Source organism: Amblyomma mixtum, chromosome 4 (assembly GCF_055824585.1).
Source record: "Amblyomma mixtum isolate Tamu chromosome 4, ASM5582458v1, whole genome shotgun sequence".
Lineage (NCBI taxonomy): Eukaryota > Metazoa > Arthropoda > Arachnida > Ixodida > Ixodidae > Amblyomma > Amblyomma mixtum.
In genome coordinates this window covers 134,678,558-134,703,440 of record NC_143015.1, presented here as the reverse complement: position 1 = coordinate 134,703,440, position 24,883 = coordinate 134,678,558, and the positions used below count along the sequence as shown (strand labels likewise).

The 24,883-nt window shown below is 46.1% G+C and overlaps 1 protein-coding gene across 1 annotated transcript; it reads left to right on the top strand.

Annotated features, from left to right (window-relative positions):
* Window positions 1–70: 70 nt before the first annotated feature.
* On the top strand, window positions 71–24,629 carry LOC149348305 (uncharacterized). Its single transcript, XM_089541723.1, has 13 exons — window positions 71–207; window positions 342–588; window positions 637–865; window positions 3,025–3,061; window positions 4,303–4,397; window positions 6,105–6,359; window positions 10,884–11,106; window positions 12,614–12,770; window positions 15,780–15,892; window positions 18,974–19,112; window positions 20,747–20,923; window positions 23,698–23,820; window positions 24,419–24,629. The coding sequence occupies exons 1-13, from the start codon at window positions 71–73 to the stop codon at window positions 24,626–24,628; spliced, it is 2,142 nt and encodes a 713-aa protein (XP_089397849.1). The 3' UTR covers window position 24,629.
* The last annotated feature ends 254 nt before the right edge of the window (window positions 24,630–24,883 follow it).

The window sequence follows — 24,883 nt, the reverse complement described above, 5'->3', positions numbered from 1 at the left end:
TCTGGAGCTCTAAGTCCGGAAGTGTAGAAAGCAATCATACTGAAGTGTCACCTTGTCTGTTTACTATACAATGACCGTCGTTTTTCGTTTGCAGGAGTCCTTTTCTGTAATCAGCATGTCTCAACACTCTCTGCACAATGCCTTGGCTCCAGGAGGCCAGGCGTATGGCCCCGGACAGCCTGCGTACTGCGAGGGTCCAGCCCGGGGGTACACCCTTGAACAGTTTGCATACGGCCTTACTCCAGGACCCCAGGCGTACGGCCTTGAACAGCTTGCATACGGCCTGCCTCCAGGAGCCCAGGCGTACGGCCCTCAGCAGCGTGCATACGGCCTGCCTCCAGGAGCCCAGGCGTACGGCCCGAACAGCCTGCATACGGCCTGGCTCCAGGAGACCAGGCGTGCGGTGCCGAACAGCCTGCATACGGCCAGGGTCCAGCAGCCCAGGCGTATGGCCCTCAGCAACCTGCATACGGCCAGGGTCCAGCAGCCCAGGCGTACGGCCCTCAGCAACCTGCATACGGCCAGGGTCCAGCAGCCCAGGCGTATGGCCCCGAGCAGTCTGCATACGGCGTGGCTGCAGGAGCCCAGGCGTACGGCCCTGAACAGCCTGCATACGGCCAGGGTGCACCAGCCCAGGCGTATGGCCCCCAACAGCCTGCGTACGGCATGGCTGCAGGAGCCCAGGCGTATGACCCTCAACAGCCTGCATACAGCCCGGCTCCAGCAGCCCAGGAGTACGGCCTCGAGCAGCCTGCTTATGGCCTGTCTCCAGGAGCCCAGGCGTACGGCCCCGAGCAACCTGCATACGGACTGAAAATGACCGATCATATTGCAGGTAGCATGCACGTCTTAATCTCTAAACCTGCATATAGGGATGGGAGCGAACATGTCTATCCCAAGCCGACCGCATCTGAGCTTGCAGACGGGCGAGCCACAAAGGATACCTTCAGCACCCGTCAACAGAGAATGCAGGCACGTTTATATATCATTTAGAAATGAATGTAAGAGTATGCAGATGGCGCGCCGTTAATTAAACGATGGTTGTCTGAGCGAAGCAGCATGTGCCAAGTTTTGTAAGTTCTTGAAAAATGATGCTAACAAGTTCTCCCGCATGTAGCTTCGTACACTTCAGAAAGAAGAAACCGGTGAAACAAAATTAAAGCACAATGAGTATCGTTGTTTAATAGCACATTGCATGCATTGAAGCTCCAACACCGCGAAGTATTGGCGAAATCTTTTAGCGTTTGTATTTACTGTGCCGATCTGTCTACATCCTGTCAATCACTCTAATACCGTCGCTCCTTCAGTTTTAAGAACAAGAAAGGATTAGCTCTTTTTAGCGTGGGATGAACGATTGATTAATTCCAAACGTGTCCGCGGGCTCGGCCATGGGTTTTGAATTGCCCTCTAGTAAAAAACACACGACGCTCTGCATTTATCGTTCAAAGGCACTTGTGAATTTAATGTTTGAGCTGCCGCAGTGATTCAACTTGCCTTCAGGGCATTAGAAGTTTACAGGGGATGAGACGACAGTATGACGGGGAACAGGAGACCACGAAAATTGGGTCATATAAATGGCGAAGGATATTATGAAGACGGAATATCAACAAAGGCATTAAAAGCGATAGATAAAAAACAAATTATCTATAATGTCTGGACCTTGACAGGCCTGTAATTTGGCGTAACATAAAAAGTTGTTCGATTTGGTTTTATAATCGCTTATGCCGGTAATATTAGCAAGTGCTTGCGGAAGATGGTGGAAATTGGTATATGGATCCGGGAAACAAATAATAAAAAGGATTACTAGTTCTTCAAACAGGAATAGAGACATTCTGCAAGTGACCGATTCTGGACGAAATCTAATGTGGCGCCAGTTGTTAAATGTTGTTTACATGGTGATTTATTACTTAAATTGCGCACATCATTGCCATTCTGGCTAGACGTCACAACCGGAGGGACGCCGTAATATTTAGCGGTAGTCGTTTTCGCACCAAGAAACATCTTGGAACCAGACGCATTAAATGTGAGGTTGTTTAGGTATGCGGATGCAGTGTCGACCCTGACCAAATTTTGCGCAGAGAAAGCTCTTACACGGAGACTATTGCGTCGGGTTCAGAGCATAGACCGTAATCATCCGGTCGCATGTCATCACATGATCGAGCGCCACATGTGCACTCTGAGGTGGACCAGACTGCTACAAAATTTATGTGCCTTGAACTTGGCTATGTTGCTTTAAGCATCAGCAAAAAATAAGCAGTAGCAAAGCGACCGTTTTCTTTCGGTGGAGCCCGTTACGCAGCGGAAATGATTTTTCTTGAAAGAATGTCGTACGCCAAAAAAAGGACGAAACAGGAAGGAAAAACACAGAACAGGAAAGAGACGCAACTACTTCCAACTTTAATAACAGGAAAGGAAACCAGGCGCTCTTTTATAGCCGCTGAGCTGCATGAGGGTGCGTGAACTAAAAAACAAATGCGGTGGTGGACGAGTGATAACAACACAACAACACAGCACAACAAGTCATAGGGAGGTCGCTATTACAAAAAGCATGTTGATAACTCATGCGAGTGTCAATGATAGCACAGGTTGAACGATTATGAATAAGGACAGGAACCACCGCTAAGATATTAACAATCATGAAACCGATTGAAGGAAGCAAGCGGTCTTTGCAAAGGGCATCTATGATTTTTCAAACGTAAAAGTTCTGGGGGCCACCACTTGGGAAACAAAGAGGAGGGGAATGGCCCGTAGCACTTTAGCAAAAACGTAACGCCATCAAATAATCAATGTCAAGGGTTACCGTAGCTATATACAGACAAGTTTCATTTCACCGTCAATGCAAACGTTTTAAGTAACCCTCTGGCTTCAGGTTTTTACACTACTACTGTGCTGAGACGGGGTATTCCGCACGATCCAAATTCAATGCTTTTTCTACTGTTTCACTGTTTGTCGTTGCGCACTTATTCACACTGAATACTGAGCGTATGTCCTCAAGAGATATGAAAAGCGCTTGCTTAACTTTTTCAGGTTCTTTGTCTGCTGCAGAAATGAAAGCTACGCCGTAAGTACCATTGAATTGTTTGGCGAGTAATATGTCTTCCGGGAGTGTATTTGCAAAAGGTAGGGGCAAGTTATGAAGGTTTTTTCTTCGCACTGAATACCCTTTGCTAGAATCTTTTTACTTCGCCTGAAGACACCGCTCCTTTGTCTAGTTAGTTTGTTCATTCGAGACGACAATATCCCCCACACGAGCAGAAGTGAAAATTAAAAAAAAATCTCGCGTTAATGCTTGCGTGATTGGGCTAAACATGATTGAGCGATAACTTGCGTTTCGAATTAAAATAGGGATGCAAAGATTATTCACGAAGCACCTGCATGTCGTCGGCATATTTCCATCGTTTTCAGCCGCGGAATTATTGCTAAAACGAAGGCCTTACATGACAGCGTATTAATAAAGTAAAAAAAAATCGACGATTGCAATCACTGCTGAAGTACCAATGTAACTTTGTTCACTTCTAGCTGCCAGAGCGACGTCTTGGCTACTGCTTAAGATTTTTCTTACAAAGGGCTTTGTAAATAGTTTCTATTACGTAACTATTAGTCGTTCTGACATTCTTCAGTAAATTCGCCTGATTAATTTGGTTGGAAGTTTCGCAGTCTGGTTGATGAAGATATACATTTCTGACAGCTTACATGCTTATGATCTTTTTATTCACTTGTTGGGCACCCAGAGTTTTTTGCAAATGAACTAACTAGTTTATGTCAACACTGTTACAGAAAGTATTCACAATGAGCCTGTGACCTTATGCGACACAAATTCTGGTATCCCAAACGCTTCATATACACTGATAAACTACCGATAGTTTGTTTCTGTCAGCAGAAAGAGGGTGAAAATATTCACACTCAACAACTGGAGTATTTTTGTGTATGTCACACTAAGAAGCCGGCTTTTCGAGCACGAATTTTAATGCCATGTATATCATAGTGAATACTTCTTCAGGCTGGCTCAGCGATCTATCGCAGCTTTTACTTTTTGCATCTATACGAACCTGTAGCAACATTTGCTATCAAATAAGGCTTCAAGCTAAAAGAGTTTACATCTCCCTACTGACACGTTTCCTGCACGGGTTGTCTTGTAAGGTGGCATCTTATCCTTATGTTTGGTGGTTCGCTCTCACGTTTGATGTTTGCCGCATTTTAAATTAGCGTTAGGAACTCCCAGTCGTTCTTTTGCAGTGCTTTGCCTTTTTTTTTACTCTCTCTCGACGTGTCATCTGATTTGTTTTGTTACTTCCTGTGCAGGCAGAACCGCATGAGCACAACCGCGGTGGTGATATGCTGCTTGATGGTCCTCTTCGCCGTGTTAGCAATCTTCACGGCGCTGGTTCTTGTAACCCGTAAGCACAGAAGTCCGTCCGCACTGCTCCGAAGCATATTAACTTTGTGTCCAGGAAACACGTGATCTCTACAGAAGCGGCACAACGGACCACTCTATCCAGTTGTTGTTGTTAACAAAAATTGAGTCTATGGCTTCCTACTCCTTTTATGCTTGCACGCACAAAACGAGATGTATTGCTGCCGGAATAGGAACTCGATTTGTCAGTTTGAAATTCGCCACGTCAAGAATGAGAAAGACTCAGTAATCAATGCTTGGAATTGAATTGCCGTCTAGCGTGGCATCAGAGATCCGGGATTAGATCTATCGCTTAAAGTCGCCATGATTTGCTCGCGAAAAGGGTCAGTGGCCATGATACCTGTATTCAATTTTTTGAGCTTAGCTTGCAGATTTCTGCCTTGGGTGAAAAGAGGTCTAAATCATCACAATGGTAGGTTCTGTCCATTTTCCCGCCCCATGGGTACAGCGACGAACGCAGATGGAAACACCCGGCATGGTCAGGGCAACATCTGCATATGGGCTTGTGCCGGGATAAACGGCGATAGCGTCTTAATATGTCATGACAAAAAACGCTGGTAGAGGTATGTACTTACGCCAGAAAACAGGACGAAAATGAAGAAACACATACGACATGAACATACGACTGGTTTTCGCTCGATGACCGTTAAGAATGCCGTAAGGAGGGAAGTTTCGGATATTAACAGTTCTGGTGATTAGAAGCACGTGGCTTGAAGGTGGGTGCGTTTAAGAGGCGGAAGGGGTGGGGGGAGGGGGGCAGAGGCTATCTAGTGGACGCAGACCCATCGCTGTCGTTCTGTCGCCTGTAGGCGCGACGCAGATTTCAGAACCATATTAGATGTCGCCGCTTTCTTATTACCAAATAGCGGAGTAATGGGTTCTATTTAGCACCACGCAGTTAGGTTGGATCTCCAAGCTTACATCTTGCTCTGGCCTAAAGCTAAGTTGGAGCACTACTTTCACTCGTTCTTTCCCACTTCTTCATCCCGCTGAACGCCCTCCGATTCTTTTACACAGAACGTCTCAGTTTAAGGCCCATTCCGCATGCGACATATTTTGGAGAGACTGTATTGCAGTACCCACGCTCCACAAGGCCCACCGCACTTTAGCATACTGTAGCGGCGCTTACATGAACCCGACAGCGGCGGGTCGAGTCGGGGTTCGAGTTGAGCAAGGTCAGCCCAACTCGACGTCTGCGTGTTTACATGAACTCTATTTTAGCGAGTTCAGACCGCTTCAAGTCCAGCGACACCAAGCGTCAAACAGAGCAAGCGGGAGAGGGCATTGGCAGCCTCCAAGATGGTGGCACGGCACCGCTGTCTTAGAGGCGCGTCGGCGCAGACGAAAAACAGGTTCGCATTTATCCTCTCCCTTCCTGCTAACCCGACTCTTCGACTCAAAAGGCGGGTCAAGCGAGTTAACCTACCCCCTGCAGGCGAGTTAACGCGACTCGCTCTGCCGCTTATTTTACTCGACCCGCCAGCGTTTACATAAACCCGAAAACTGTTTTTTTACCCGACAAGCAAACTCTACTCGACTCTATCGAGTTCATGTAAACAGGCCTTGTGACTGGGTAGCGCGTTAATGGGGTGTTTTTGGGTGATAAGGTATTGTGATGTAGACGCAGCTATCAACCACGCTGAAAGCGCTGGAAATATGACTGACCACGTTACTGCGACCCGTGTAACAGGCACAGGGTCCGACATTGATGATGAGACCTATGCGACTAGCACCCCGAGTGGACTCACTACGATCCCTGGACTCGTGATAGAGGTGCCGGTCGGCGCTCCCGAAATGACCGCACCGCCCGTGATTGCGACGACCGCGACGACTACGATGGCGACGATTGCTCCAACGGTGGCGACGACTTCGACAGTGAAGACACCATCGACGGCGACTACCACTACCGCTACGCCAACAGCGCCGACCAACTCACCCCGCGCTGGTGAGTGTTGAGGCCGCATGAGGCCACATAGGAGGAAATATTTCACGTAGAAAATCCCTCGACACGGCACGTGGGCTGTGATGGGTTCCGTATTTGAAGGCTCAAGAAACATTTTCAACGACCAGAAAAAATTATTCAACGAGAGTGTACTACATAGCAGTGGACATGGGCATTTTTGCATTTCGCCGGAACCGAAACGCTGCCGCCACGACTATGGTTCGATACCATACTTGGCGTTGGCTGTCGTTCTCCGAATCCATTTAGCTATCAAGGCGTGTCCATATATATCTTCATCTCCATGGGATTGCGTAGGTCTTGTCAGGCTCGTCTCCTGAGCTCTTGCTTATTTTTGCGCAATTTGTTCTTAATCAGAGTCATGAATTTACTATTTCAGCAACAGAACCCCAGGTGGTCGAAATTTCCGGAGCCCCTCCCTACGGCTTCCCTCATAGCCTGAGTCACTTTGGGACGTTAAATCCCAACAAATCAAATCAAATCAAATCAAATCAAACAAATGTCCTCAGTGCTCTTGAGAAACGACAGGTTCTAGCATGAGGCTCGCTATGAAAAAAAAAATTCCATTTCCCTACCGATAGTTCCGATTAAATTTCACCCTCTTTCACCATTCCTTGTAGAGAACCTTTTTGCAATCATTACTGTGGTATCACCCCCTTGAGAGCACAAATACATTCTCTAGAGCGCTCTTGCGCCATGGTACTCTTCCAAAATTAAAACAAGCGATAATCATGCATTACTCGCTGATACTTTTAGCTCTCAGCCGTTGCGGCTGTATCACCGTCAATTTGTAGCACCCGTATTCCGCTGCGGTGGCTCAGTGATTATGGTGCTCGACTGATAAGGCGAATTGCTAGAGGCCCGTGTACTGTGCAATGTCAGTGCACGTTAAAGAACCCCAGGTGGTCGAAATTATCCGCAGCCCCCCACTCCTTCGTAGCCTGAGTCGCTTTGGGACGTTAAACCCCATAAAATCATCTAAGGCACTTCACCAAGTCAAAGACCACGAAGCATTCACTCGGTTAACCTTAATGCAGCTTTAACCAACGAGTCTTCGTGGCTTATTGGTTGAGTCAATAAACATAGGTTTATTGGCAGTGTGAATAACGAAAGGGTTTATTAGTAGCGTGACCTTCTCTCAGCTCGAAGCTCCTGGCTTCGATTGTCATCGAAACCAAAGGTAACCGAATTTTCTTTTAATTAAACTCAATTTTATTATGCCGCCGCGGTGGCTCAGTGGTTATGGTGCTCGGCTGCTGACCCGAACGACGCGGGTTCGATCCCGGCCGCGGCGGTTGAATTTCTTTGGAGGAGAAATTCTAGAGGCCCGTGCACTGTGCGATGTCAGTGCACGTTAAAGAACCCCAGGTGGTCGAAATTTCCGGAGCCCTTCACTACGGCGTCTCTCATAGCCTTAGTCGCTTTGGGACGTTAAACCCCATAAACCAAACCAACCAATTTTATTATTTCTTCGCTTCCATCGGGATTCGGCCACGGCCAAAGCCGCTGACGACGACAGCGGCTTTTCTGCGATACGGGACCCTTAACCGTATTAAGGCGAAAGCCTTTAATTGCTCATACTGTGGTTCGTTAACAAAGTGTGTCACACGCGTTTAACTCGGGAACTAAAAAAAATAGAAGAAAACCAAAGGATGCTTCAGGTAGAGCAGGAAAAAATGAACCCAGAAGACAAGTTTGATGACTGTAGATTAATTAGTTAATTAATTATAGGAAAATGATCAAAATAGCATCGAAATAGCGCGAACGTCGATATAGGCACGGGAACAGTGTGACGTCACATCCACCGGAAGTCGTCACAGCATAGTGAAAATGGCCACAGAATGGTCGGGAAAACGTCATATTTGTGTCAAATTAGATGGAAAATTGTGTACTTAAGTGTAATTAACACTTAAGATCCTCGAACGATGTATACTTTGGGTATCGGTATAGCCAAGGGAACGGTGTGACGTCACATCCACTGGAAGTCGTCACAGCATAGTGAAAATTGTCACAGAACGGTCGGGAAAACGTCATATTTGTGTCAAATTATATGGAAAATTGTGTACTTAAGTGTAATTAACACTGAAGATCCTCGAACGATGTATACTTTGGGTATCGGTATAGCCAAGGGAACAGTGTGACGTCACATCCACCGGAAGTCGTCACAGCATAGTGAAAATTGTCGCAGAACGGTCGGGAAAACGTCATATTTGTGTCAAATTAGATGGAAAATTGTGTACTTAAGTGTAATTAACACTTAAGATCCTCGAACGATGTATACTTTGGGTATCGGTATAGCCAAGGGAACAGTGTGACGTCACATCCACCGGAAGTCGTCACAGCATAGTGAAAATTGTCACAGAACGGTTGGGAAAACGTCATATTTGTGTCAAATTAGATGGAAAATTGTGTACTTAAGTGTAATTAACACTTAAGATCCTCGAACGATGTATACTTCATGTATCGGTATAGCCAAGGGAACGGTGTGACGTCACATCCACTGGAAGTCGTCACGGCATAGTGTTCTCGGCTTTCGCCTCTCAACACTTTAGTTGCCAAAGTGCCCTCGCAATCTTTTTTAGAGCGCAGCTCTTTGGCGTCCGTTCCTGGGTTTCGCGTCGTCGTCGGCGTCGGCGTCGGCGTCGGCGTCGGCCTCGTAACCAGCTCCGCCCCCAATGTCACGCTTTTCAATTGGTCGAAATGCTCGTGACGTCACAGTGCGCGAATTTCAAATGGGGCCAATTGTACTTTGGCTAGTAACCATGCAACCAATCAAAGGGATCGTATAGTGATGCTGCAACTAAGATGGACTGAGTTTAGTGAATTGCTTAATTAATCAATTAGCCTAATTAATATAGAGGAGAATGAAAAGGTGAGAAGAAAAGAAAAGAAAGACGCGCGCCGCAGAGACAACAGCGTCCGCGGAAGGAGACGCTGCTGAAAAAAACACATAAGTACGAAGCCGTGTTCCCTCCATCACCACGCACTTCCCCACTCAGTAAGACGTTGCTCGTTTCATATACGTTGTGTGGAACATCCTAGACAGTTCCAACAATTGACAGGTTAATGACAGAACACGATGGATACAAATACAAGAATATAAATATGAAATAGCCTAATTAACTTTTCTAGTTAGACCGCATAAATCAATAAAACCGAGAACGAAATTGGTCGAGTTGGGGAATCGAACCAGGGTCTCCGGAGTGCGATACGAGCACGCTAGCCACTCCGTAATGCCAGCTGAATAGTTTGGAATGAACAAAGGCGCGTCTAGCTAATACGGCGCCTTCGTTCACTCCCATCTTCCCCCTTTCCCTTACGGCGAGGTGCAGGTGTCCACCCAGATATGCGAGAGAGATAATTTCCTTTCCTCAAAAAAAAAAAAAAATTACCGTCCAGCAAGGCGTACAGCCGAATTGGCGATGGCGTTCTGTGGACTCCCTGGCAGCGTTGCAAGACGCTGTCGCGTTCCACTCTTACAGGCGAAGCTTAACATGTTAACCACACATCAGTAACACACGCAGACAGCCAATGGACGCGTCATTCGCTGGCAGCACTTGATTCATCATTCACAACCACATTCTTAACGTACGCTCCCTTGCCGCACATGCCAAGGACGTACACCACGATCACATTCTGCGCCACTCCTCTGTACTTTGCTTTGCTGAAACCTGGATGGATCCCGAAGAGCCTCTCGAAATCATAGATTTCCTATACTGCTGTGGTGCTCGCAGAGACCACAACAGAGCGGCGGGAGTCGCTATCTACTTGCGCACAGGTCTCTCTGCAATACCAGTCGAAATGTTTGGCACGTCACATGAAGTTGGCGAACTGTGCGCCGCAAAGTTGCCCAACGGCTTGCTGGTAGTAGCTACCTACTTCGCCCCTACGGCACTCACGAAAGACGTCGTGCACTTCCTGCAACTCGCATTAACCGTCCATCGATCCACACCAATGTTAGTAGTGGGGGACTTTAATGTTGACATAAAGACAAACAGCAATTTCCTAACACTTATGCGGGATAACATCACGTTCCTCTCGCTCGTAGCGCGTCCCACGGCTGTGACAACCTCGCGAGGCACTTGTATAGATCTCGTCTTTGAGAATCAAGCATTGGTGTACCAAGTCGAACATATATCAGTCTATTTCTCCGACCACAAAAGCTTCCTTCATGACTGTCAAGAACTGTTAGTGGAGTCTTTGTTAAAGGAATACGTGTAAAAAATAAAAAAAAAATTCTGTGATAGCGCATACATGTGTTGCTCGATTTCTTTGCCTCAATCTATCGAAAAGGTGAAACAGCTTATTTGCTGCGCTCAAATTTCGCATTAGGAAGTAACGTAATCGTCGGTAATCTTTTTTGTTATTTAGAACATCACAGGTTTAAGGCGGTCACAGCTTGCGCAGGAATGGCGTGTGTTGGAGATTAGATGGAGAGGCCTTTGTCTCTCCGTGGACTGATTTAGGCGGGCGATGATGGCGACGCTTCGTTCGCCCCGTCTCGTGCAGCCATGGATGAGCAGCCGTTCGTATGCACCATGGGCTCCAGGACGAGCTTTGTGCGGATGTTCCCGCCAGACGGTCTCTGCGAGTACATCTTCTTCGACTCGGTCGACAAGGCCAACCGCAACCCCCTGGCTTTCCCCAACCTGTGGGGCGACGACCTAAATGTCTTCATCGACTCCTATTCCCGGTACAGAACGACGGCGTTCGGCATCGGCTTCGCATACGAGTAAGTGACATCCGTTTTGGGCTGTCCATATGAGTGAAATCACCTCTAGCACTGAATTTACGGAACTTGTAATTCAGGTTCCGATGAAGCGCTGTGGTAGATGTACCACTTAGTTTGACGCCCCGGAAAGAGAGTGGTACGTTAGGGAGTCTCTTTGGTTTTATGCTTGCATAAAAGCACCTTCAGAGAGGCAATCTAGGATTTGCATGTGTTAGCCACGAGTTACGACCTCATTGCAAGGTTGTGCGGAGAACCTCTTAGATGAGTTCTATGTGGTGCTCATTATGACAGGCCTCACAGGCATAAACGTTCTGATTGCCCCAACAGAAAGCTCCAGCAGCTACTTCATCTTGCTTAGTAGCCAACATATAATCAAAAGAAGCGAGAGAAATATTCCGCCGCCTATGCAGTTAGCGCAAGCACTAAAAACGTTTTTGCTTTTACTCATCGTCCTTAAGAGGATCGCGAAAATTCCAGACCACGGCCACATTTCTAGTTTGACCTTTTTCCTAGCTTGAGCGTAATTTCTTTGAGAGGCAATCGTAATAACCAATCATTTTTCGAGGCTTAGTCAAAAGCCTTTTTTTTTCAGGAACGGCGGAAAGGGATCTTGAAATATATAAAACATGACTAAATATTAATACCCAGAGTTATTATAGCAGTATAATTCTGCCATTAAAAGGCACGCGTTCAGTCAGTTTCACGGCTGCATACTAAAATTTCGTCTGACGTTATAGGCTAGCCTGACGTTAGTTGAGAGCTACCATCAGCTTCGGGTCATTTGCAAATGTGTGTTGCTCACATAGACGAGTGCCTTGCTAGGATGTGAAAAATATATCTTCGTGACTGTGGATATCTTTTATCTATTTCTTTCAGTTATTCATTTCCCCCAGAGGGTCATATCGAGTGTACTACGAAAGGTGTTTGAGGGCAGTACTTCAAGTAAAAAATGTCTGAAGAGCATTGCAGTCAGCAGTACTTCCATGCTGTAACCGAAGATAAACTACAACGTTAACAGGCAACAGATGGAACCATGAGAAAGTAAAATTTAGAAAATGCAAAGTTAGGCGACAAACCAGATACAACTATACTTGCGCAACCAAATAATTAATAGAAAGACGGCGCCGCATGGGAAAGATTTCGCATATGTTGCTTTAAGTTGGCACATTGCGTTGTTTGTTAGTAATTGCGAGGATCAATGGTAGACATAAAGTATGATCAGACCTAGTAGATTTGTAATGGCAAACTGTTCAGTACGAAGGGCGTGGCCTTAGGGATAGCAATTATGATAGTCGACGCATGGCCTTTGTAACAAAGTTCATGGCGTTAGAAACAAAATATGAGTTCCCAAAAGAACTTATTTTCATGTCGGATTTGGTTAGGAGGGTTGATAGGGATCTTGCGCTTGTTACGATTATTGTAACGGCCATCGCTTCAAGCGAATAATCAACGCTGAGACGCGTGCGAAAACTACGATCTCCATCTGGCGGTTGTGGCCACGGTGCAGCAAGGTGTTCACCCTGGTGCGGCAGCTACGCAACGCCACAAATCCGTCTCTGCTGGAGCCCTTCTGGGCAAAAAACATCTTTCATTTCGGAATCCTGGACACGGGCACAAGGAACGTGAGACAAGCTGACGTGCAGCTCGCCGTTGAAGTCTTGGAGGTGAGTAATGCGTCTAGAAGTTTCCATGATCTTGCACAGAAAGGGAACCAGCGAAAACAGACTCAAGACAAGAGCAAAGAAGGCACACACCACAACGCTGGACTTACAACTGATTTATTGCGATGAAGAATTGCTCATATTAAAAGAATTTCCTTCCTGCGCACACACCCTACAGACAATACACTTCGCGCACCACATGGTGACAAGGCTACTATAATGATAAAAACTTGCACTCCTTTTCGGTGATAATTACGGACGGCTCACTGACGCATTTCTCCTTATTCTTTCTGATCATGAATGCCTCCAAAGGCTCACGCTAAACGTGAGCGTGAGCTTTTGGAGGCACTCATGATCAGAAAGATTAAGCAGAAATGCGTCAGTGAGCCGTCCGTGATTATCACCGAAAAGGAGTGCAAGTTTTTATCATTATAGTAGCCTTTTCACCATGTGGTGCGCGAAGTGTATTGTCTGTAGGGTGTGTGCGCAGGCAGGAAATTCTTTTAAAATGAGCAATTCTTCATCGCAATAAATCAGTTGTAAGTCCAGCGTTGCGGTGTGTGCCTTCTTAGTTCTTGTCTTGCGTCTGTTTTCGCTGGTTCCCTTTCTATGCAATATGAACCAACTAGCCCAGCAGTTTGCTTTCCATGATCTACTACAGCGCATGACGATAACCAGTACATGAGCTGGCATTAACTTCGAATAATGCAAGTAACTAGGTGCAGACGACACAACACGGCGTTAGTGCCCAAATTTTCCCTACTTGCAATACCAATCAGGCGTCCCCGTTCTAGTTTTGAAGAAGCGCAGCTTGTTGGGCCAGTTGGTGCATGGTAAGTGGAAAACCAGCGGAAAGGTCTTTTCTGCTGGTTTTCCACTTGTCATGCACCAACTGGCCCAACAAGCTACGCTTCTTCAATGCTATGCTTCTTTTCTGGGCCATCTTTCTACACGTTCAGCCTCCATCAGACCAGGCTGCCTTCTGCCTCAGCACCATCGCCTACCTCTCCTGCAAAGCCCAGTTTTATTCCCACTGCATAAAAAACGGTATTCCGCCACAGGACGTCATTGCTTTGTTTGGTTTCCAGCGTTGTCCTGTCTACTTCTCCTGCATGTGAACGGGTCCTTTCCGCTAGTTTTCCACTTACCCCTTCTAGTTCTACGGGCAATAGCCTGTACCTGTTGATTGGTTTTGGACAGCGCTTGTGCAAGACTTCCGCTTTTAGTATCTAAACAAAAGTTATTAGTAAAATACCGAGCACTGGTCAGGATCATGAACAATTGTCAAATAACAGTAAGAACGAAGCGACAAAGGCCTCTAAAAAGAGGACCTCCAATCAGTGCCGTCGGCCGGTTCTTATGATGTCGTGGGAAATCCCATTTGAACCTGGAATCATGGCATTGCAGGGGACTGGCAGGTGCAAGGTATTAACAATGTATTAACGGATTAAGCACGAAGGCATTCGAATGCACCGACGCCATCGGTTAGAATGCTTATTTTGAGGGACATATTACCACTCCTCTCTCGACTTGAAGGGGGCTGTGACACTCGCGTTCCTCGCAGGTATTTGTTGATATTTAGGTGCTTCGTTTCATGTGATGGGAATAACCATTATCCTCTACCTAGACCCCTCTGTTTTTCTCTCTCCATCGCAATCTAACTTTCTCTTCATTTCACATTATCTGGCACATAATCATGCAAACCGGGCAGGACATTTATTTATTTTCAATTTACAGAATACCTGCGTCCCCTTTCGGGCATTATCGTAGAGGAAACGGTTTTAGAATGATGTGCATTAATTATTCACAATGCTCTAGAGGATGAGATCAGGAAAGATATCGAAATCCAATGTTTGGTTTGGGATGTGTTAGTGTGGACTTGGCTAAGTATTCGGTTACTGGCCGGTACAAGTGCGAAGCGTCTTAATGAACAGACAAAGCATGAGAAAGGCGCTCGATGCGAAATGTAAATTAGTCCTGGCTTTCTTTCAGTGTCGTTTTCTTTTTGCGCTGGTCAAGAAGCCTTACATGAAAAAAAAAAGTAAAGTACGGAAGGTCTCCCAGCGGCTTCAACGAAAATCACTTCACAAGTCCATCGAATGTGAAAACCGCTTCGAAAGCGAACACTTCAGAATCATGTGTTTGGAATTCATCGAGTTGATTTGCGGCAGTATATCATTTTGGATGTCTAGCCATGGGTACAAAATTTGTTCAGCTAGTTCCTTACGATCCATAGGTGTTCTACGACCTATGCATAGAAATTTATACAAAGAAAGGCCCCAGTAGTAGATAGCGTGTTTTTCGCTGAAGATAACCTCAAATTCCTGCTTATCTTCAGCGAAAAACACGCTATCTAGTACTGGGGCCCTCCTTTGCATAAATTTCTATGCGCAGGTTGTAGAATCTCTATGGATTGTGAGGAACTGGCTGAAAAAATTTTGTTCCCATGGCTGGACATCCTTCCAAAAAGATATACTGCAGCAAATGAAGTTTGGTTTGGTTTGGTTTATAGGGTTTAACGTCCCAAAGCGACCCAGGCTACGAGGCACGCCGTAGTGAAGGCCTCCGGAAATTTCGACCACCTGGGGTTCTTTAACCTGCACTGACATCGCACAGTACACGGGCCTCTAGAATTTCGCCTCCATCGAAATTCAACCGCCGCGGCCGGAATCGAACCCACGTCTTTCGGGTCAGCAGCCGAGCACCATAAGCACTGAGCCACCGCGGCGACAAACATGATTCTGAAGTGGTTTTTGAAGCAATATTCAGGAGAAGATAACAAGGAATTTGAGAAGATCTACGCGTTCTCTTCGACAAAACCTTTACACAACTACACAGGAAAACTGGGCGGCCGCATCATCGTTTTTAAGGTATGAGTTTTTTTTAAAATGTGTTTTCGTATTGCATTAAAACGCAGATATACTGTAGACGTCTGATTTGAGCGAGTTTAACGCCGGTACGTGCGAATCCGGATACTGGCTTCAACTGATTTCGTTGCTTAATTCCTTTCAGGCCCTCGACATGCACGTGCAACGGCAGAGACAGCTAGGCAATCCATCCTTCATTTTTTTCGCTGGTCTAATTACCGAAGATAGCTGGCTCACGTTCTATGAAGACAAATTTACGTAAGTAGTACGTGTGGTCTGCGCCAGAATAAAAAAAAATGGAACTTTTAAAGTTCGCATAAGAGCATGATGCGATAGCTTTAATGGGTGAATGCCGATGTAAGCGGAATTGGTCAATGTCTACTTTGCATTCATTGAGAGGACACAGTAGTAGCGCTAAAAAAACAGACACGACAGGATAGATGAAAACACTAGCGTCTGTGTTCTCTTTTTCTATCATGTCGTTCCTGTTTTTTATGTCTTATAAGGGTCAGGGTTCGGGCTAGTGGGTAGTCAACATGAGGATCCATAGCGCACAAAATTGAAGGGACACAATAAAAGCGCTAAACTTCCACTAAACGATCTTTATTTGGCGCGGACAACCTTATAAAGATCATAAAGATTATAAAGAGTGATGAAAAAAGTGGGATTGGAAAATTGCGTTAGTGATCCTTCGGTGCCATTATCAAGGAAAGGCTTAGATTTCTTAGATTCAAGGCAGCCTGCGACAGTGTGAAACGTGCTCATTGATTGGTGGCTTGCATTGTGTTTTTCTTATTCCTTGACACATCATGAACTTGACAAAATAATCATTGTTAGTCATCTATACCTGTACCATACGTGATCTTTATAAGGTTGTCCGCGCCAAATAAAGATCGTTAAGTGGAAGTTTAGCGCTTGTGTTGTGTCCCTTCAATTTTGTGCGCTATGGATCCTCATACTATGTCTTCTCAATGAAAACACCAAATAGCGCAACTTTCTGCCTCAAATTTACATTCATAGATCCTTGGTGGTCCTCATACCACGCCTGGAGCAGTGGTGCAGCGGTTAAGCGATGCACCACTGCCCTGCGTAGGCATGTGGGGTCACCCATGGGACTTCCGAGAACGAGGTTTCCTTTTCAGAGCAACTTAACGCGACCAAAAATTAATTTATTTTCCACCTGCAACGCTGGGCGATTTACTCACAATTCGGTGGGCAGGCTATGATGACGCCATAAGGTAACGTGACCTAGACGGCCCACTTTGGTTGCACCTCCGGTAATTTTTCGTAGATTTTCTCCCGTGGTCCACGACGCAGACAGCAAGCGCGGACGCTGATGACGACGCCGGCTTTTCCGGGACATGGGCTCCCTTAACGCTATAGCGTAAAAAAAATTATCCGCCTAAACAGTGGTTTGAGACAAGGGGCATTTCAAAAACTCGCATTGGTTTTCAACAATCGTGAGCAAAACCCGATTCTTGAGCATTTTTGACAGTTACTCTTATAAATTTTTTTAGACAGTCTATAGACAGTCTATACACTCGCGTCTATAACGTCTATAAACTCTCTATATACAAATCCTATATAGTAGTCTACAGGCAATACAAATGCTATAGACCGTCTATAGGCAATTTATAGATTTATGGCCATAGACATTTAGTATAGTTTTGTCTATAGAAAGTCTGTACGCTATTTATAGACTATGGTTTGGTTTGTCTATTGGGGTTTAACGTCCCAAAGCAACTGAGGCTATGAGGAACGCCGTAGTGAAGGGCTCCGGAAATTTCGACCGCCTGGGGTTCTTTAAAGTGTACTGACATCGCACAGCACACGGGCCTCTGGAATTTCGCCTTCATCGAAAGTTAGCCTCCGCGGCCGGGATCGAACCCGCGTCTTTCGGGTCAGCAGCCGAGCGCCGTAACCACTGAGCCACTGCGGCGGGACATTTATAGACTATGAATTGACAACAGAAATGTCTATAGTAAAAAAATCGAGCATATAAGAGGTAGCGCGGAACGTTGGGCCAGTTCGTGTAGAGACATATTCAGGAAAACTTTGCGCAGAATAAAACAGGATCAACAAGGGGAAGCTTTGGGCCAGTTGGTCTGACATGTTGGAGAGGAGGAGTAACCGCGAGCTTGGACAGGACTGAAGAACGAGAAGAGGACAGGACGAGCGGTAACTAGCAACTTCAGTTTATATAGCAACTTCAGTTGCTAGATACCGCTCGTCCTGTGCTCTTCTCGTTCTTCAGTCCTGTCCAAGTTCGCGGTTACTCCTCCTCTCCAAAAATAAAACAGGACGGGAGGGATACACACGCACACACACACGATCGCTCATGTGCGTGTCTGTCCCTCCCGTCCTGTGTTATCCTGCGCAAAGGTTTCCTGAATAGAACCGACCGACCGACCGACCGACCGACCGACCGACCGACCGACCGACCGACGTTTCGGGCGTGCAGAATCCTAAGTGCCGGTCTTTGAACCACGATGTCTTTGGGAAATGGGGTGCCGGTATTTGAACCACGACGTCTATGGAAAACTGAGGTCTCGGCTTGACTCGGAGCCAATATGTTTCATATTTTTTTTTTTCAGCCGCTAGCAAATCCCCTTAAAGTGAACATCAAATTACTTTGAGCTCAGACATGGCTCTTACATGGCGTCACATATCCGTCCCAGATGACTCGGAGTGGACGTTGCACTGAACCACACGCACGCATGGTTGCCGCAGTGCCCTATTCATGTGTCGGTGACCTATGTGGTGACATGCGGAGGTACAGTCCGCGAGCAAGCTTGAGAAGGTGCACGACGGTCTCGTTCAGTCCGGACAGCATACTTAGGAATCTGTAAAGCTTCCAGGAATATGAAAGCAGTCCAGTGGAAAGCGAAACTTCCGAGTTCCTAACGAAAAGTGCCGCCGTATTTTGGAGACAGCGCTTCTAACTTGGGGACGCCATTTTGGGCTGCTGAGCTCGTAGAACCTCTATTGATTGATTGACTGAAAACATCTTTATTTACTGAATATTATTGGAACATGTGGGTGGGCCGCCTAGTCCGGTAGTCTACTGGCTATTGCTGCTGCACTGGCCCTCCCCACCAGCCAGATGCTGAGGGTCAGGATCATCGCTGAGCAGAGCAGCCTCCCACTGCTCCTCTGAGGGGTTTGGAATGGGGCCAACTAAGGGATTAAATTGGGATGCCCACACGATGTGGTAGAGGTTAGCTACCTCTCCACAGTGTGGCAACTGCGAGAGTATAGTGTAGGGTACCACTGGTGTAACTTAGCTGGCGTTGGGTATGTGTTGGTTTGGAGTCTCCTAAGAGTGTTCTGTTTGTGCAGGAACTTCTACAAGCCGGATCTGTTCATCGCCCAAGCCCACTACTTCTACGGCGACAACACCTTCCGCAACTGCCGTGTGATGCCGCCCACAGTGTTGACCACGCCGGACGGAGTCAACGACACCTACCAGAACGACCTGGTCGGAACCGCTCTCTTGGCGGCCCCCTTTTAATCGCTAAGTGCTTTTTCAGCTGGACGTTTACAGCGTGTCCGGACTAGGCTGTAAAATAGACGCAGTGTCCTAGACGAGCGATAACAATTGCGAGCTGCTCATAGTCAAGCGCCTTATTCCGTACTGTTCTTTTTCCTTGTGAGAAATTAATTAGGAAATACTAATTACCGAACTGCGTAGATCGCGCCTTAAGGAATAAGATGAAAATTAGGAAGTTGTATGTCGTTTTGAAAATGAGATGGCTTAAATGGTTACAATGCACCAATTTATTATTATTTTTTTTACCGGACTTAATAGCAAGTCTTTTTTGTTTTATGGAACAGCGAAACTTCCCATAAAGTTAAAAGCGGCGATTTTATTGGGCGAAAATGTGGAAGTGTATAAACTCTCGCGATGTCCGCGGTCAGTTACGTAAGCAGTGTTCATGTTACAAGCTGCGAGATTATTGACAAGCGTAGAACGACCAGACAACAAAATCAGTGACTGAGACGCAGTAACAAAAACTTGCGAGGACACTTTGGCAACTAAGGTGTTGAGAGGCGTATAAGCCGAGGACACTATACTCTGACGACTTCCGGTGGATGTGCCGTCACACCGTTACCGTGGCTATATCGATACCCAAATTATATATCTTTCGGGGATCTAAAGTGTTTATTACGCTTAATTACTCATTTTTCCATCTATTGTGACACAAACAAAACGCTTTCGCGTCCATTCTGTGACAATTTTCGCTATGCCGTGACGACTTCCGTTGGATATGACTTCCCACCGTTCCCATGGCTATATCGACATCCGAGCTATTTCGACGCAATTTCAACATTTTTGCCTATAATTAAGTAACTAATTGCGCTACAGGCATCAAACTTGGGTTCTTGATTAAACTTTTCCTCCTCTATCTGAAGCGACTTTTGTTTTTCTTCTATCTTTTTTAGTTCCTGAGTTAAACGCGTGTGACACGCTTTGTTAACGGATGGACGACAGTATGAGCCATTAAAGGGAAACTGCATAGGTTTTAGAAATTAACGAGCTTAAAAGAGTCGAATGTGCGAAACTTGCAGGTAAAGCATGCGAAGTCTTTTTGGGCTAGCGCTTGAAATAGTGAAGTAGTCGCTGATTAAAATCCGGACGACCTTCAAGCTTCTCCGCCGAGCACAACGCCAAGTGGGGGTGCATGATGACGTCATCGAAAGTATCGGCATAAATTTCCAACTCGCAAACGCCTGCTTTGAAGGAAAAAAGCAACGCCACCGAAGGCAAACCCTGCCGAGAGCTGTTTGGCAGCGTCTAACGAGTCAGGGCAGGGTGTGGCTGACGACAGCGGTAATTTGAAATCATTCCTTCCGTGACGTCACGCTGAACTTTCTTGCACACCTCCAGTGCATTGAGCAGAAGCGCAAAATTGAATCGCTGATTACGTCCCTATTTTAAATGCTAGTGCAAAAACACTTGGCATGCTTTACCTACAGCCTATATAGATTTGAATCCTTGAATATCGCGAAATTCTGAAAAAAGTGCTGCAGTTGCCCTTTAAAGGCTTTCGCCCCAAAAATCAGAAGTGATAAAGAACAGTGCGACCCTAACCACTTGAGGCCTTCTCCCAGACCGTGGCAGCCGCCACCCTGAGCAAGCTATCGGAGCGGGGAGTACCGATAATCTGGGCGATGTCGGTCACCATGAAGGGCCGCTGGACGATGACCCCGCCTACGCAAGGACCCGCAGATTTCTTCTCCAGCTGCGTGCAGAACATCACCGCGCCTTCCTTCGGTAGCTATACCGAGGTGAGCCCATTGTGAGCAAAATGACGTTTGAGTAGCAATTATCTGGGTGTAAACAATATACCGTGCACTCATCAACATCATCATCAGCCTGACTACACCCACTGCAGGGCAAAGGCCTCTCCCATGTCTCTCCAATTAACCCTGTTCTTTGCCAGTTGCGGCCACTGTTTCCCTGCGAACTTCATAATCTCATCCGCCCACCTAACTTTCTGCCGTGCCCTACTACGTTTGCCTTGTCTTGGAATCCATTCCGTTACCCGTTACCATTAAGGACCAGCGGTTATCTTGCCTTCGCATTACATGCCCTGCCCAAGCCCACTTCTTCCTCTTGATTTCAACTAGGATGTCGTTAAACCCGCGTTTGTTCCCTCACCCACTCCGCCCTCTTCCGATCTCTTAACGTTACATCTATAATTTTTCATTCCATAGCTCGCTGCGTTGTCCTTAACTTAAGCTGAACCCTCTGATGAATACTGCCCCATAGATGAATACTGGTAAGATACAGCTGTTGTATACTTTTCTCTTGAGGGATATTGGTAAACTGCCATTCATGATCTGAGAGAATCTGCCATATGCTCTTCACCCCATTCTTATTCTTGTAGTTATCCCCCTCTCATGATCCAGATCAGCGGCCACTACCTGCCCTAAGGAGACATCTTCTCTTACTACTTCCAGCACCTCGCTACCAATTGCGAACTTCTGCGAACACTCATCATCAATGATCACTATCTAGACCAAAAAAATCTGGCCAACAGGGCACCTCTAGTGGACACCTATTGATCTTGACGACTAGATGGCGAATATAGCAGGTTGTACTGTTAAAGAAAATTCCTAACTTGTATTGATGACAATTATAAGATGTAAATTTTAATTGACATCAGTTTAGATATACAGTTGACTTGATCGATAAAAATGTATTGCCACAGTGTAGTGACTGCAGTCGAGAGGTCAGGAAGAGGGCACCAAAACTTTAAAATGAAGCTCATTATTTGGTCTGACTTGCGCCCGCAAAAGAAATAAACAGCACGGAAGCGGCGTAAGCAACAAACAGGAGATGGTGGTTGCTGTGACGAGTGTCTTTTCTTTCCTTTGTCTTCTTCTCTTTCCTCTGATCTTTTAACTCTCTTCTATCTGCACGTGGCAGCGGTGGTGGCTCGCCTGGAGCCACTTGGCAGGCCCGTGCACTTTCCTTTTCATCCTTCTCTCAGTCGCAACAACAACACAAGCAACAAACACGCTTGTCAGTCGTCAAACTACGAATGCCCGCCGCTCGCTGCATCGCTCAATTTAATGCCGGCAAGGAAACTTCGAGATAACCGGTCAAAATCAGGTACAGTAATCTGAAAAACGTAGATGCAGTTCTTCATGGCTGTGATCTGTCAAGATTAGTCCGGTCGCTTCTGGCGTCACGAACAAAAATTATAACACCCCTTTTCTGCGGCCTTGCGCGAACGATCGGACACAACAATGATACGTGGCAGTATATTTTAATTGGTGTATATCTACCTGACTGGTGGTGCCATCAAACGTTTATTAATTTCAATCAAGGTAGACACCCTAACCTGTATGAAAATGTTTGACGCTGCTACGAGTCCAGTAGGCATGAAGCAGCCTCTAGAAATGAAGTTCAATAAAACTTTTTGCTGGGCGAGTTGGTTCATTTTGCTTGAGGGGATGTTTGTAGCGCGACAAAAAACAGACAAGGGAACAGTCCCGTTCGTCTTCTGTCCCTTGTCAGTTTTTTGTCGCGCTACAAACATCCCCTCAAGCAGCCTCTAGAAATTCATGCCAAATTATAGGAGCCGTGACTAGGCGAAATAATTTGATGTTGCTACTAATGAAGACTGTCTATCTGTGTCTGCGCACATCGAAATTGGGAGTCAGTTTTTTCAACTCTGCGTTTCCTGGCTAAACAAAGAAGCTGGTCGGGGTACACCATTTGCTGTTAAAGGCGCCCGTAACCATTCTTCATTACGAGTGGAAAACTATTACGTTGGCCTTAGGGCGCGTCATCAGCGATGCCACCTCACAATTAGTTTTATTAAACGTGCAACAGGAGCGAAGAAGCTAAATGTACAGTAGTGAGGTTTTTACCTTAACATCAACGGCAACAATTCTCAGGTTCCCGTTGACCAACGCCTTCTGGAGAGTCGTACCGTTTACCTCTAATGCGTCCGGTGTGATTGCCATGGCAACTCGCTTAAGCGACGGAATCGATTACATGTAAGCGCCTTGAAATTTTGACGGAAAAGTATTAGCTGATCTTATAGAATAGAACGGAATGAGTTTTAAAGGAGGTTACCGGACGTAAGCGTTGCCCCACGACTCTGGATCCTTAGTAGACGAGGCTAGCGATGTACAGTCAGGCCGGAATGAAACGCGAACAGAGCATGTCAAGAAAACAAAATATTTTACCTGCCTACTTTCAGCTGAAGTGTACAACTAGCCTGATTCATGTGTCTGGGTAAAGGGCCTACTGAAATGAATAATCGAAAATATGTTGTAAAGGAATATCTCGCTGCAAAGCAGATATGTATGACATATGCGTGTTCGCGTTTCATTCCGGCCTGACTGTGTAGATCATTACAAGAATGGAGTTATGTTAGCACACTCGATTAAACTGGAGAGTTAGTAATGCGCTAACAGTAAGACGCATTTCATGAGGGTTTATATAAAGTTTAGCATCATAATAAACTCGGACACATTCCATTCCAATTTCTGTAACAGGGCAAGGGATTTATAAGCCATTCTTTTCTCTTTTGGTCCTGTCGCAGATCTGCACGAGCTCAAGCTTCCGTCAAAGAAACTACAGCCAGACCTTTGATGCCATTCTGGCCAGGCACAACACAGACAACGTGCTGTTCGCCTACGACGACGAAGTGGGCCTATGCAGAAAGGTGCGTTTAAAGAGGCACAGTCTTGGTCAACCGTCTTAAGGCCACAGGCTTTTCGGGGGTCGACACCGCCTCCTGATTGTGGGCGATTTCAACGCTCCCGCTCGGATGTGTGGTTACTGCCGTGAAGAGAAGCGGGGACGCAAGTTGGCGGAGCTTGCGTCAACGCTGGGCCTCACTCTTCACACTGACCCAGTCCACCCAACTCGTATAGGCAACTCCGTGACTCCGTGAATTTTTCTTTATAGGTTGAAAGAGCATGTCCCAGAAATATTAAACACTCCGGCTGGCAAGAGAATTGCGTGCCACTACAGCTACCGCTTAGGTCCGCAGTACCAAAACGGCGAACTTCGAAAAAGTTTTGGGAATAGCCCACGCAGTCAAATTACCGAAGTTCCACACCACTTAGACGGTGTCAGACGCTGTAGACATTTAAAAATACAGGCGTTCTTTCGATGTCGTCTGACTTTAATTAGTGACTTTCTTAGGTTAAGGTTGAGAAGTTTTTCATATAGAAAAAATAATTCTTTAGAGTTCGTAGTTTTTTTATTGACGAGAAACTTATTTTTCATCACGTATTTTTTTTCCCTTTCTCAAGCAGTTGTGTACCATCAAGTCTCAGGTGCCTTTCCTCCGTTTCGGCATCACCGTTTACGATCTGGACTACGAGGACTTCTCGAACACGTGCGGGACGAAGAACAAGTTTGGAGCCTTCTCACGGCTGCATGCGATCCGGGGCATCCTCAACTTCTTCAGGACGAAGTTCCGAAGTACCACACAGTTAAGAGAGTGCCGGCAGCTCATCACTTGAAGTTCCCTGACGAACTGCGGCCAATGGGGCTACTAACAATTCGAATAGAAAACGTAAAAATTACAAGATTGCACTTGTCTGCCTAAGAGCGGAAATGCGACAGCCTTTCCCTGTCCCCTTTCTTCTTCTTCATTCTTTTGTTTTTATTTGTTAAATATTTTTTATTTTTGTTCTTGTTTTGTTTGTTCGTGTTATTTTTTTTTCGGATCACTCCGGCGGCCCACATTGGAGGAAAGAGTAAGCAAAACATCCACG

Bases quoted from the DNA above. Each gene is read 5' to 3' on its own strand.
- LOC149348305 (XM_089541723.1), top strand. From the start codon at position 71: ATGACCGTCGTTTTTCGTTTGCAGGAGTCCTTTTCTGTAATCAGCATG. The intron at 208-341 runs GTACACCCTTGA...GCCTGCCTCCAG, and splicing joins TGCGAGGGTCCAGCCCGGGG to GAGCCCAGGCGTACGGCCCG. The intron at 6,360-10,883 runs GTGAGTGTTGAG...CGTCTCGTGCAG, and splicing joins GACCAACTCACCCCGCGCTG to CCATGGATGAGCAGCCGTTC.